Genomic DNA, 14,028 nt, shown 5'->3' with positions numbered 1-14,028 from the left:
GCACGCTTAATAAATTGTAGCGCACAATGACTTACGAGCGACGAATAGAGATGAAGTCGATGAGGCTTTATTAAGCGTGACTTGTTCCCCGCAGTTCAGCAACAGACTGGAGCTGCGGGGAGAACTCCTGGTTCTTATACTCCACCTTCAGGGCGGAGCTAGAGATCAACAGCCAACCAGGACCCGGGATCTGTCAGCCAATGGCATCACGGCTTCACAGTCCCACATGACCCCTAATGCATACTATCACACTCTGTTACCTGCTACATCCTTCCGCATTGTCGACAACACCACCGACTTTAGTGTCGTCTGCAAGTTTACTCACCCACCCTTCTGCGCCCTCCTCTCGGTCATTGATAAAAATGACAAACAGCAACGGCCCCAGAACAGATCCTTGTGGTACGCCACTTGTAACTGAACTCCATTCTGAACATTTCCCATCAACCACCACCCTCTGTCTTCTTTCAGCTAGCCAATTTCTGATCCACATCTCTAAATCACCCTCAATCCCCAGCCTCCGTATTTTCTGCAATAGCCTACCGTGGGGAACCTTATCAAACGCTTTGCTGAAATCCATATACACCACACCAACTGCTCTACCCTCATCTACCTGTTCAGTCACCTTCTCAAAGAACTCGATAAGGTTTGTGAGGCATGACCTACCCTTCACAAAGCCATGCTGACTATCCCTAATCATATTATTCCTATCTAGATGATTATAAATCTTGTCTCTTATAATCCCCTCCAAGACTTTACCCACAACAGACATGAGGCTCACCAGTCTATAATTGCCGGGGTTGTCTCTACCCCCTTCTTGAACAAAGGGACCACATTTGCTATCCTCCAGTCCTCTGGCACTATTCCTGTAGCCAATGATGACATAAAAATCAAAGCCAAAGGCCCAGCAATCTCTTCCCTGGCTTCCCAGAGAATCCTAGGATAAATCCCATCAGGCCCCGGGGACTTATCTATTTTCAGCCTGTCCAGAATTGCCAACACCTCTTCCCTACGTACCTCAATGCCATCTATTCTAATAGCCTGGGTCTCAGCATTCTTCTCCACAACATTATCTTTTTCCTGAGTGAATACTGACGAAAAATATTCATTTAGTATCTCACCTATCTCTTCAGACTCCACACACAACTTCCCAACCCTGTCCTTGACTGGCCCTATTCTTACCCTAGTCATTCTTTTATTCCTGACATACCTATATAAAGCTTTTGGGTTTTCCTTGATCCTACCTGCCAAATACTTCTCATGTACCCTCCTTGCTCGTCTTAGCTCTCTTTAGATCCTTCCTCGCTACCTTGTAACTATCAAGCGCCCCAACTGAAACGTCACACCTAATCTTCACATAGGCCTCCTTCCTCCTCTTAACAAGAGATTCCACTTCTTTGGTAAACCACGATTCCCTCGCTCGACGCCTTCCTCCCTGCCTGACCGGTACGTACTTATCAAGAACACGCAGAAGCTGATCCTTGAACAATCTCCACATATCCAGTGTGCCCAACACTTGCAGCCTACTTCTCCAACCTACCCCTCCCAAGTCATGTCTAATGGCATCATAATTGCCCTTCCCCCAGCTATAACTCTTGCCCTGCGGGGTATACTTATCCCTTTCCATCACTAACGTAAACGTCAACGAATTGTGGTCACTGTCCCCAAAGTTCTCACCTACCTCCAAATCTAACACCTGGCCTGGTTCATTACCCAAAACCAAATCCAATGTGGCCTCTCCTCTTGTTGGCCTGTCGACATATTGTGTCAGGAAACCCTCCTGCACACATTGTACAAAAAACGACCCATCTAATGTACTCGAACTATATCTTTTCCAGTCAATATTTGGAAAGTTAAAGTCTTCCATAATAACTACCCTGTTACTTTCGCTCTTATCCAGAATCATCTTCGCCATCCTTTCCTCTACATCCCTAGAACTATTTGGAGGCCTATAGAAAACTCCCAACAGGGTGACCTCTCCTTTCCTGTTTCTAACCTCAGCCCATACTACCTCAGAAGAAGAGTCCCCATCTAGCATCCTCTCCGCCACCGTAATACTGTTTTTGACTAGCAGCGCCACACCTCCCCCTTCCTCTATAATATAAATAAATATATTTAAGAAAGGTAAGGCCATTGCTTTCAACAGATCATGTACAATTTACATTGCTTTGCCTGTCACTAATTCATACCAACGGCGATAGATGATTTATCCATTGCCAAAACCAGTGAAAGAGTTTCTATTCTGGTGGGCTGCTCCTCTCAGACAATTTGATGATCAAATCCTCAGTCAAGTCTGGTATCGATCTAGCCCAGAGCGGGTTCGTTCGCATTCAATCCCTGGCATGTGCCCAAATAGCCGATTTCATCCCAGAAGATTTATCCAAAAACTCAGGTATACAGAACCCAGATTGAAAATGAAATGAAAATCGCTTATTGTCACAAGTAGGCTTCAAATGAAGTTACTGTGAAAAGCCCCTAGTCGCCACATTCCGGCGCCTGTTCGGGGAGGCTGTTACGGGAATCGAACCGTGCTGCTGGCCTGCCTCAGTCTGCTTTCAAAGCCAGCGATTTAGCCCTGTGCTAAACAGCCCCGGGAAGCACGGTAGCATAGTGGTTAGCACTGTTGCTTCACAGCGCCAGGGTTCAATTCCCACCTTGGGTCACTGTCTGGGCAGAGTCTCCCGGATCTCCGGTTTCCTCCCACAGTCCAATGATGTGCAGATTAGGTGGATTGGCCGTTCTAAATTGCCTTTAATGTCCAATGTGGTACGATGGGGGATAGGGTGGAGGTGTGGGTTTCAGTAGGGTGCTCTTTCCAAGGATCAGACACGATGGGCTGGATGGCTTCCTTCTGCACATTTTGTGACATTTAATCCTATCTGTCCACCTTTCATTCCTATAACTTGCCCTCTCAAGAGATTTTAATTATATAAAAATGAACTATGAACTCGTTGAGAGAATATTTTCTTTTTGATTCATTATTGCCACATGTATTAGGATACAGTGAAAAGTATTGTTTCTTGCATGCTGTCCAAACAATGCATACCGTACATAGGGAAGGAAGGAGAAACTGCAGAATATAATGTTACAGTTATAGCAAGGTGTAGAGAAAAGATCAACTTAATACGGGGTAGGTCCATTCAAAAGTCTGATGACAGCAGGGAAGATGCCATTCTTGAGTTGGTTGGTACGTGACCTCAAACTTCGGTATCTTTTTCCTGACAGAAGAAGGTGGAAGAGAGTGTCTGGGGTGCGGTCACCTCAACCTTGGTGACTTCTGGGTTTTGTACTATTGCTTGCGTCTGAACATGAAGTTAAGAATTAACTCTGGCATTTCTATTTGCTTACTAAACATGAAAGCGGGATTGCCATATTGAAAATGGTTAAATCTATTATCAAAAAAATGTGGATGTAACAACAGATGCCAACGAAAACTAAATATTATATTTCAATTAAAATAATCAAATCCTATTGTGTAGAAAGAGGCCATTCTGCTCGTCCTGGCTGTGCTGCCTCTTTGAAAAGAGCTACCCAGATTGCCCCACTCCAGATTGTCCCCTTAATCCCTTCAATTACCCCCTTGAAGTACATATCCAGTTGCTCTTTTGAACGGTACTGATTCCACCACACTTTCAGTTCATGCCTTTCAGATTTTACCAACCATACACGTGAAGAAATTTCTCATTTCCCCGAAAGTTTGTTTGCCAACTATTTTAACCTCAATTTTAAATACATGTACAGTGTCTCTGTTAAGTTTGCTCTCCTATTATGATGCCTGGATAGGCTCCAACAGTGGCTAGGATACTGGACAGAAATCCCCAACATTTTATTTTTTGTATGATTGAGGGGAAAGGATACCTCACTCCCAAGAGTCATTTCATACAAAATAGGGATATGATATAGTATTAAAATTTCTTTAAAATCAGAGAATCATAAGAAGTTACAGTGCAGAAGGAGGCCATTCAGCCCATCGAGTCTACACCGGCTCCTGAAAGAACATCCTACCCAAGCCCACACCTCCACTGTATCCCCGTAACCCAGCAAACCCACCCACCTTTCGGACAATTTAGCATGACAAATCCACCTAACCGGCACATCTTTGGACTGTGGGAGGAAAGTGGAGCACCCGGAAGAAACTCCATGCAGACACGTGGAGAATGTAGACTCCGCACAGAAAGCATGCTGACTCCGCACAGACAGCAACCCAAACTGGGAATCAAACCTGGTCACAACAACTCCCTCGGAGGCCATTTGGCCCATCGAGTCTGCACCGACCCACTTAAGCCCTCACTTTCACCCTATCCCTGTAACACTCAATAACCCCTTGGAAATGACATCTCAGAGATTTGTGCGGCATTGATGAATAACTTACGCTTTGCTTTTGTTATGTATATGCAAGCGTTTGCACTTGCGATTAATGTATGAAAAGCAGAAGTTAACTTAGTAATAAGAGCAGACTATATTTGATACTTCATTTAAAAAAATTATATAATGTCACTGATGTTCACTGATCTGCAAGAGGTGGGATTTATTTTTGGGCTGGCATTCATAGAATTTACAGTGCAGAAGGAGGCCATTCGGCCCATCGTGTCTGCACCAGCTCTTGGAAAGAGCACCCTACCCAAGGTCAACACCGCCACCCTATCACCATAACCCAGTAACCCCACCACAACACTAAGGGCAATTTATCATGGCCAATCCACCTAACCTGCACATCTTTGGACTGTGGGAGGAAACCCACGCACACACAGGGAGGATGTGCAGACTCCGCACAGACAGTGACCGAAGCCGGAATCGATCCTGGGACCCTGGAGCTGTGAAGCAATTGTGCACTATGTTTATAAATTCATGTACATTATAAAATCATAAATACTCAATAAAATGTTTTATAAAAATCTATTGGGTCAATCAAAAAATGACTTAGGATTCAATTATTGATTATATATCTTATTGTGTAGAAAGAGACCATTCTGCTCGTCCTGGCTGTGCTGCCTCGGAGTTCCCAGATTGTCCCACTCCCGATTTTCGCCTTAAGTACATATCCAGTTGCTCTTTGAAAGTTACTGATTCCACAAGACCGTGCGTTTCAGATTTTACCAACAACACACAAAGAAATTTCTCGTTTCCCCAAAAGTTATTTTGCCAAATATTCTAACCCCTCAATTTTAAATACATGTACTAGGTCCTGGTTAAGTTTCCTCTTTTCCAAGAACAATCGCCAGTCTCTCCTATTACGATGCTGCACCAGACCCCAACAGTGGCTAGGATACTGGACAGAAAGTTTTGTACGACTGAGGGGAAAAGCTACCTCGTTCCAGGAGCGATTTCACACAAAATAGGGATTATGGTATAGTATTAAAGTTTCTTTAAAATCAATGTCAGAGAATTTACAGTGCTGAAGGAGGCCATTCAGCCCATTGAGTCCCCAAGCTGGGAATTGAACCTGGTCACAACAAATCCCTCTTGGATTCTCCCTGTTCCTCCATCTCTTCTTAGGGTCACTCCAAGCTCATCTTGGCCTTGATGCCTCACCTCTTTCTCTTATCCAGAAGGTTCAGTTTGTGGTCAGGTGCCCTTGTTCTTAATTCTCGAGGGGATTATTTCTGCAGACCCAGCCGACAAAATCCTTCAACACCTCAGATCAGCCTCAATCTTTAACACAGGAAGATTCAAACTCAGCCCCAGTCTTCATTCTGGCCAATCAGCATCAAGCCTGCTCAGAACAAGATGTCTCCTTTGACATTTGATTCCCAAATCCTGATGAGGTCCATAGCAGAATAATAAGATTGGAGGGGCCATTAGCCCAGATTAAAAACCAGATTCCATCTGTATCATTTACCTGCAAACATTTTGCAAACCGAGATCAGAATGAAGTTCAGCCACCAGATCAGGTCTCTGGGGATCAACACTGTCAGTTCTCGACAGTCACACAATGTTCCCCTCTCAGGGGGAGGGATCCAGGTATCAGCCAGGCTCAGCTCCACAAGAAGGTCCCAGACCTGCTCACACCCCCTCCCCCACACTGGGTGGCCAAACAAGGGGGGGGGGGGGGGGGGGGGGAAAAAGACTGAACATACAGAAAATTAATCAGTCCCCATAAAAACTACACTCAATTAGTGGAACCATTCAAGGAGATGAGTTGGAGCTTTCAGTGCACAAACCCCAGCCGTTATTTCAATGGACTCAGACTAATGAGATGCAGAGACCAATCAGCTCCCAGACAATAGCAACCACTGCTTTATTGATAATTAATTTGATGACTGGGTGAACAGAGTTTGATTGCGTTTCCTGTACAGGAACAAGGTGATCAATGAAGCAGAGATCAGAGAGACAGCCGTCACAGTCAGGGTCACGATCAGGACCACCTCAGACTCCACACCTACAAACCAATGAGAAGCTAATGGTTAGTGAAGGAAACACTGATGGGAAAATGGAAACCAGCAGTCAGCCAACTCACCACCTGGAGACTTCTCCTGCATCCTTCCCTCATTCAGGGAGTCCATTGCCAGCTTGGTCACATCAGTATCCAGAATGATCAGGGGTCCAAGTGAGGCCTCAGCTTCCCACTTCAATCCAACTTCACTCTCTGCAATATCAAACATTGCAGTTAGAGAGGGGAAAGGGGAAATCTCCAACATCTAGAGGATCAATGTCCTACCAGCTTCAGCTACAAGATCTCTCCTTCCTCTGGATCCAAATCGCAGCTCCCTTGTGGCACAGTTACCCACACGGCAACAGGCACAAATGTCAATGCTCGATTCCTCCAATGGGGTCCAGCTAAGTAAGACAAACATCAGTCAACCAACTGGGTTGTGCATCATTGAGAGAGAGAGAAAGGGGGGAGAGAGAGAGAGAGAGAGAAAGGGGGGAGAGAGAGAGAGAGAGAGAGAAAGGGGGGAGAGAGAGAGAGAGAGAGAGAAAGGGGGGAGAGAGAGAGAGAGAGAGAAAGGGGGGAGAGAGAGAGAGAGAGAGAAAGGGGGGAGAGAGAGAGAGAGAGAGAAAGGGGGGAGAGAGAGAGAGAGAGAAAGGGGGGAGAGAGAGAGAGAGAGAGAAAGGGGGGAGAGAGAGAGAGAGAGAGAAAGGGGGGAGAGAGAGAGAGAGAGAGAAAGGGGGGAGAGAGAGAGAGAGAGAGAAAGGGGGGAGAGAGAGAGAGAGAGAGAAAGGGGGGAGAGAGAGAGAGAGAGAGAAAGGGGGGAGAGAGAGAGAGAGAGAGAGGGGGGAGAGAGAGAGAGAGGGGGGAGAGAGAGAGAGAGGGGGGAGAGAGAGAGAGAGGGGGGAGAGAGAGAGAGAGGGGGGAGAGAGAGAGAGAGAGGGGGGAGAGAGAGAGAGAGAGGGGGGAGAGAGAGAGAGAGGGGGGAGAGAGAGAGAGAGAGGGGGGAGAGAGAGAGAGAGAGGGGGGAGAGAGAGAGAGAGAGGGGGGAGAGAGAGAGAGAGGGGGGAGAGAGAGAGAGAGGGGGGAGAGAGAGAGAGAGGGGGGAGAGAGAGAGAGAGGGGAGAGAGAGAGAGAGAGGGGGGAGAGAGAGAGAGAGAGAGAGGGAGGAGACAGAAAAACATTACATATTCGGTGTCTTCTGGAAAGTACAAGCTTTGTTCCTGGAATCTCTCCGATCCACTGGAGTTACTTTCAGGTGACAGGTGATGAAAATCTGAGGGAAACATCAACACGTCGTTATTTAATGTCTCCCTCCCAACACAGAGACCCCAATGATCAGTTTCCTCTTACCAAGGAATGGTCATCTCCAAAGAAACGGAATGCATCCAGGTCAAACCAGAGCTTGTCCATCTCCCGCTCACCACTTGGCAACACAAAGGTTGAAAAGGAGTCCTCAGCTTTGCTGTCCAGGAGGCAACTGAAGAGAGATTTAAAAAAAAGGGACAGGTAGTGAATCAAGTGAAGCCAGTGAGATGGGAGCAGCTGGAGAAAGCAGAAAGCTCCTTACCCATTGTGGTCAACAATGCTGTATCTCGGGGTGGAGTCCTTGTCTGGGCTCAATGTAGCTACACAGCGGTCAATGTAGAGCTTCAGGGGCATGTGGTTACTCATTGAAACAGCGGCTTCAATGTGAATGAGGTCACCCAGGTAGTAGACAGTGGAAGTGCGCTCGGTGAGCCAGTCACCTGAAGAACAAGAGGACAAGGGTTGGAGACAGTGGGTGTCACTCCCAGTGAGTGAAGGCAGGAACTCACTCCATCCACCCATCACATACCATTCATTAGGCGCAGGGAGAATGAAAGTAGTCCTTCGCCAGACCTGGTGGAGCTGAAAGGGATCCAGGTGGGCCTGATGGGGTTACTGCTCACATTGCCCTTCCTGGAAAGACAGCAGAGTCATTTTAGGACAACTTCAAAGAACACCAGTGGATCTTATTGGGCATTGAATAACGATTCTCACCTAAAGTAACGACACTCAATGGGAACGACAGCTCCATTCGTTCTCACAATGACAGATCCATGATACTCTGGGCTGTGGGTCAGGTGGGTGGTGTAGATCAGGAAATCTCCAGACATCTGAAAGACACCAGGTTAAGGAAAGAAGAACTGATCTGAAATGAGAAAGTTCTACACAGGGGTTAACAATGAACTGCTCATCCAATTAAAACAAGTCTCAAGGGGATTGACAGGGTCAGTGCAAAGAGGGTGCTGGGCCCCAGCTGAAGAGTCAGGGACACATGGGGAGGTGAGAGGAGGGGTGTGGGGAGGGGGTCATCTCAGGTCAGGGGTCAAACATTTAGGATAAACACGACAATGAATTCCTTCATTTAGCAGCTCATGAATCCTCTATCCCAGAGAGCTGGGAATGCTCAGTCACAAGAGGGAATTCAGGACAGATGGATTTATTTTTGGACATTAAGGGAATCATGTTGAGGACAGGGAGGGTTGTGGGAAGTCCATCCCTGACATTAATGAATGGGGTCCAGCCCTGATCTGAATGATCAGGGAACAGGCTGAAGGAGCTGTATGACCCCCCATCTTATTATGAATGTTGCTCAGCAATCCCCAGCCATTTATACAAAGAGAAATCATTAGCACAAGACCAGGATCAATTAACAGGGAATTGATTCAATAAAAGGACAGCTCCAGCTAACATGAAAAGAAGCCACAAGTTGACAATAGTACAGAGCCAGGAAATAGATCAGTTTTAAGCAAGGGCTCCATTAACTGGGAAAGTGGAAAGTTGCTCTTTCATCCAACCCATCTGAATTCCCATTTCATTCCGTTCATTAGCACCCAACCCAATTGGATTAAACTGGATTGAAACTAAACCCTCAGTTCAATTGATCTGAACGAGGGGGAAATAGAGAAAAATCAACAAGAGGAAAGGTTTGGAGGAACCATAGAGAAGCTACCAGACTAATGGGGTTGAAGAGACTCAGACCAGTGGAAGCAAAGTACAATCCAGAATAGAAAGCTAGTTTGGGGGTTTAAGACACAGGAGACCGGTATCTCCTCAATATCAATGACATCTCACCAATGGAATGAAGAGTGTGGAACAATCTCCAGCCCAAGCTTAGAGCCAGAATTGAAGTTTGACATTACCTGCAATTTGCTGCCACACTCATGGAGCCCATAGTCAAAGAGGACAGTGTGGTTCTGAGAGTAGATCCTGGTTGGCCGACAGCCTGCTGACCCCAGGGTCAGGTCAGCAGCTTTAATCAGGTGCCTGGTTCCAAATAAATCCAGCTGGACCCTGACCAGCAGCTTGTCCTCTGCACACTGCACCATCACAGTCTGCAGTGGAGACACACTTTGACCCTCCGACACACGGAAATGGGAACCAAAGGGAGGAGGTGGGAATCTCTGAGGCACAGAGGTGGCTTTGACTCTGCTCCATGGAAACCTCTGGCCTAGAAACTGTTGCCAAGTATCAGAGGAACAAACAGCTCCAACTACCACCAGCACTGGGAACAAAGCCCTCACTCCAAAATCCCCCATGATACCAAACAACTGAACCATCCTGTCCACCAGGGAGCAGCACCTTTTATACTCACAACCTGTACTCACCTGAACTCTTTTGAGATCAATCAGCTAATTATACTAAAAAGAAACAAGCTCAGGGACAAATTAAAAGGGGCCGCTCCTGATGTGGGAACTGCCCAAATAATAATATTAATCTTTCTTATTGTCACAAGTAGAAAGGTTACATTAACCTATTTAATGTAAGTTAATGAAGTCACTGTGAAAATCCCCTAGGCTCCACACTCTGGCGCCTGTTCGGGTACACGGAGGGGGAATTCAGAATGTCCAAATTACCGAAGCGCACGACATTCAATGGCACCACCGTCTACAAGGCACAAGTCAAGAATGTGATGGAATACTTTCCCCTTACCTGGATGAGTGCAGCTCCAACGACACTCAAGAAGCTTGACACCATCCAGGACAAAGCAGCCTGCATGATTGGCATCCCTTCCACAAATATTCACTCCTTCTACCACCGACGCACAGTAACAGTCGTGTATACCATCTATAAGATGAACTGCAGGAACTCACCATGGCACCTTAGATTGCAGCTTCCAAACCCAAGACCACTACCATCTAAAAGGACAAGGGCAACAATCACCTGGCAACATCACCACCTGGAAGTTCCCCGTCCAAGTCACTGACCGTTCGGACTTGGAAAGATATCGTCGTTCCTTCACTGTTACTGGGTCAAAATCCTGGAACTCCCTCCCTAATAGCACAGTGGGTGTACCTACTCCTTATGGGCTGCAGCAGTTCAAGAAGACAGCTCACTACTACCCTTTCAAGGACAATTAGGGATGGCAATAATTGCTGGCCAGCGATGCCCACATCCTGTGAATTAATTATTTTAAAATTGGTTATTTTGGTTTTTGTTTCCCCCACAGGGATTGTAACAATGGACAACCAGGAGTTCCCTGCGTACCAGTGTTGTTTGTGAAAGCATTGATGGAAACTCGGACTGAAACTGCAAATTAATGAATTAATCTCTACTTCTGTGGGGTGCCCTTTACTGTACATGTATCAACTTTTCACTTTCCTACACTTGCCAGCCAGTGTTTAGTGCTGCTTGATCATGGCTACTGGTGAATATGCTGGTTTTTCCCTGGGTACCTCCCTTGCTGCTCCCCTTCCTCCCACATGTGGGTGTGGTTGGCCGGGCCTCCCTGGCACCGTTCACACTGGTCTTCCACCTCCGGGAAGAACCTGTTCATGTGGGTTCTGGTTAGGTGCGCTCTGTGCACCACCTTGTGCTGCATGCGGCTTAGGCTTGTGCAGGAGGTAGTGGAGTTCGCCCTGCTCAGTGCTTCACTCCAGAGTCTCCACCCTATGTCTGTCCCTAGTTCGTCCTCCCTCTTCTGTCTTGCTCCATGTAAGGGTGTCCTCACCTTCCTAACAGTTGTCCCTAAATGTCCCCACAGTTCCCCTTCTCAATACTGTCCACGTCCAGCAGTTCCTCCAGCAATGTGGCTCTCAGGACCCGAGAGTACCTCGCCGTCTCCTTGCGGAAAAAGGTTTCAACTTGCAAGTTTTGGATCTCCTGTCCGTTCGGTAGCTCCAGTCTTCCCGTCAGCTGGTCCAGGGTTGTGAGTCTGTCCCCCATGTAAAAGTCCCTAATTGCTCGCGTCCCCCTGGCCTGTCTCCACTTCGTAACACTGGTGTCAAGCATGGCTGGTGGGAATTCATGGTTACCACATATGTGGGCCAGGGTGGACATCTCGGTTAAGCTGATGTGCTGTCTTATCTTGTTCCAGATTTTAACGTAGCTACCACCACTGGGCCAGCATGGTTGGGAGCGCTGTCGTGGCTCAGAGGGTTGTTCCTGTACAGGACACCTCCATTTTCACCCATTCCTTGCTCGGCTCCTTACTCATCCCCTCACTCTCTCGGCTGTGGCTTACCAGTGGTGGTATTGCAGGTTCAGACAGGCGAGGCCTCCCATATTTCTCCTCTACAGTGTATTTTTAGGGATTCTTGGATTCTTCCCTCCATAAATGCTACAATCATTTTGTCTATTCCTTGGAAAAAGGCCTTAGGGATGAAGATCGGTATGGATCTTCTCAATGGTATTGAAATTTCAGAGTTAAGTTTCTGACCAGTGAGGCTCCTAATTGTACTATGTTACATTTATTCTATTATTTTCTGTGACCCTCCCTGGTAACTTAATCTGGATTGTACTATTTATATCAACTTTTTAAACTATTTTTGTCCTTTTTTGAGGATTTTCAGCCCCCTTCATAATGATAAAACTGGGACAGCAAACCCTGTGGAGAAGCAGGGAATCATTCTGAACTTCCACATTTAACTACGGAAGTTGTGCTATCAGTCTTGCACTGTAGTGGTGTAAATACTGACATTTTCGCTGTTATAACTACAACTTCCAGGCCAATATAGATAAATATATCTAAGAAAGGTAAGGCCATTGCTTTCAATTGTCATGTGAGAGTGCCTTTAAGAAATGGGTGTTTATAAATGGGTGTGTATATGAATATCTGTAGTGAGAGTACCTTTAAGAAATGGGTGATTACCACTGCAGTGATGTCAGAGAGTGGCTGGAGCTGGGCTGTCTGTCAGCTTTTTACTTTCATTTTAAGTTGTTTGCTGCAGGGTGTGTTTTAGTTTCGTTTTCAGAGCTGGATAGCTGCAGTCACAGCCAGAAGGTGTATGAGTTTCTCTCTGTAATCTAAAGACTGTAAATCAATCCTCGTGATTTAAAACTAATAACAGTAGTGACGTTAACCTGATGTGCTTCTGGTAAACGGTGTTTTAAGTCTTATAGATGTTAAAAGGAAAGCTTAAAGGATTACTTAGTGTTGCGTTTTTTGGGGGTTGTATTTGAATTACTAAGATGTGAACTGTATTTTTTTAAAAGGTTAACTTGAGTTCATAGAAAACATATTGTTTTGCTTTAAAAAATACTTTCCCATTTCTGCTGGACCACACCTGTAGAGTTGGCCGTGTGCTCCCTATACAACAATCTATTAAAAGTTTGTGGGTCAGGTGAACTCCACGATAGACTTTGGGGTTCTCTAAACCCTGGCCCATAACAAATTGGGAGCTCGTCCGGGATAAAAGTCTATCTATTGGATTGGCTTAGTGAACCTAAAGACAGGTGAGCATATTGTGGTTGCTTTTCAGGTGTGGTATTTTAGTTTAAGTAAGGAGTGTGTTGTGGACAATGGCTCTTTCAGAGGCTCTGAAGTTTTTCGGGGTTGAGACGGTCACACGCAGTACCTTACGGACAGAGACTAAAAGCAGACTGTTAGATTTGGTAAAAACATTGCAGTTAACATTACCTGACAAAATGCGAAAAGATGAGGTCATTATGGCGGTGGCTAAGCATTTAAAGTTGCCTGAGATACAGTTTGACTCATTGGAAATGGCAAAAAATCAGTTACAACTTAAACAAATGGTACATGTGAAAGAATTAAAGCAGCTTGAATAAGAAAGAGATAGAGAGGAGAAAGAAAGAGAGAAAGAGGAAAAACAAGAGGAGAGAGAAGAACGGAGAAAAGAAAGAATAGCCCTAGCAGAACAATAAGAAAGAGAAAGGGAGATACAGATGAGGGAAAAAGATAAAGCGAGACAGTTTGAACTTCAGAAAATGGCCATGAAACATGACAGTCAGTTAAAATTGGCAGACGTAAAGGGAAACGTTGGGAAAGTTGGATGATAGTGATGAGGATAGTGAGAAAGAGCGTCATAGTCGAAGGCTTGGTGGGGATCTATTGCCAAGTTTTGATGAGAAGGAGGTAGAAGCCTTTTTCATTTCATTTGAGAACAAAGAAATGTACAGCACAGGAACAGGCCCTACAGCCCTCCAAGCCCGTGCCGACCATGCTGCCCGACTAAACTACAATCTTCTACACTTCCTGGGTCCGTATCCCTCTATTCCCATCCTATTCATGTATTTGTCAAGATGCCCCTTAAATGTCACTATCGTCCCTGCTTCCACCACCTCCTCCTGCAGCGAGTTCCAGGCACCCACTACCCTCTGTGTAAAAAACTTGCCTCGTACATCTACTCTAAACCTTGCCCCTCTCACCTTAAACCTATGCCCCTTAGTAATTGACC

At 46.0% G+C, this 14,028-nt stretch overlaps 1 protein-coding gene across 1 annotated transcript; it reads right to left on the bottom strand.

Moving 5' to 3' along the window:
* Positions 1-6,221: 6,221 nt before the first annotated feature.
* Positions 6,222-9,773, bottom strand: LOC140411688 (zona pellucida sperm-binding protein 3-like). Its single transcript, XM_072500707.1, has 9 exons — positions 9,535-9,773; positions 8,390-8,505; positions 8,205-8,308; positions 7,938-8,115; positions 7,721-7,847; positions 7,555-7,643; positions 6,656-6,774; positions 6,455-6,583; positions 6,222-6,376 (listed from the first exon to the last, which is right to left on the bottom strand). The coding sequence occupies exons 1-9, from the start codon at positions 9,718-9,720 to the stop codon at positions 6,246-6,248; spliced, it is 1,179 nt and encodes a 392-aa protein (XP_072356808.1). The 5' UTR covers positions 9,721-9,773; the 3' UTR covers positions 6,222-6,245.
* Positions 9,774-14,028: the final 4,255 nt, after the last annotated feature.

The sequence above is a fragment of the Scyliorhinus torazame genome, chromosome 4 (genome assembly GCF_047496885.1).
Source record: "Scyliorhinus torazame isolate Kashiwa2021f chromosome 4, sScyTor2.1, whole genome shotgun sequence".
Classification (NCBI taxonomy): domain Eukaryota; kingdom Metazoa; phylum Chordata; class Chondrichthyes; order Carcharhiniformes; family Scyliorhinidae; genus Scyliorhinus; species Scyliorhinus torazame.
The sequence above is the reverse complement of the archived record's forward strand: the minus strand, read 5'-3'. Positions and strand labels throughout refer to the sequence as shown.

Coding starts and splice junctions, on each gene's coding strand:
- LOC140411688 (XM_072500707.1), bottom strand. CDS start 9,720: ATGGTGCAGTGTGCAGAGGACAAGCTGCTGGTCAGGGTCCAGCTGGAT. Junction 8,309..8,389: donor ATTGAGTGTCGTTACTTTAG/GTGAGAATCGTT, acceptor CTGTCTTTCCAG/GAAGGGCAATGTGAGCAGTA. Junction 6,377..6,454: donor GCAGGAGAAGTCTCCAGGTG/GTGAGTTGGCTG, acceptor ATTGGTTTGTAG/GTGTGGAGTCTGAGGTGGTC.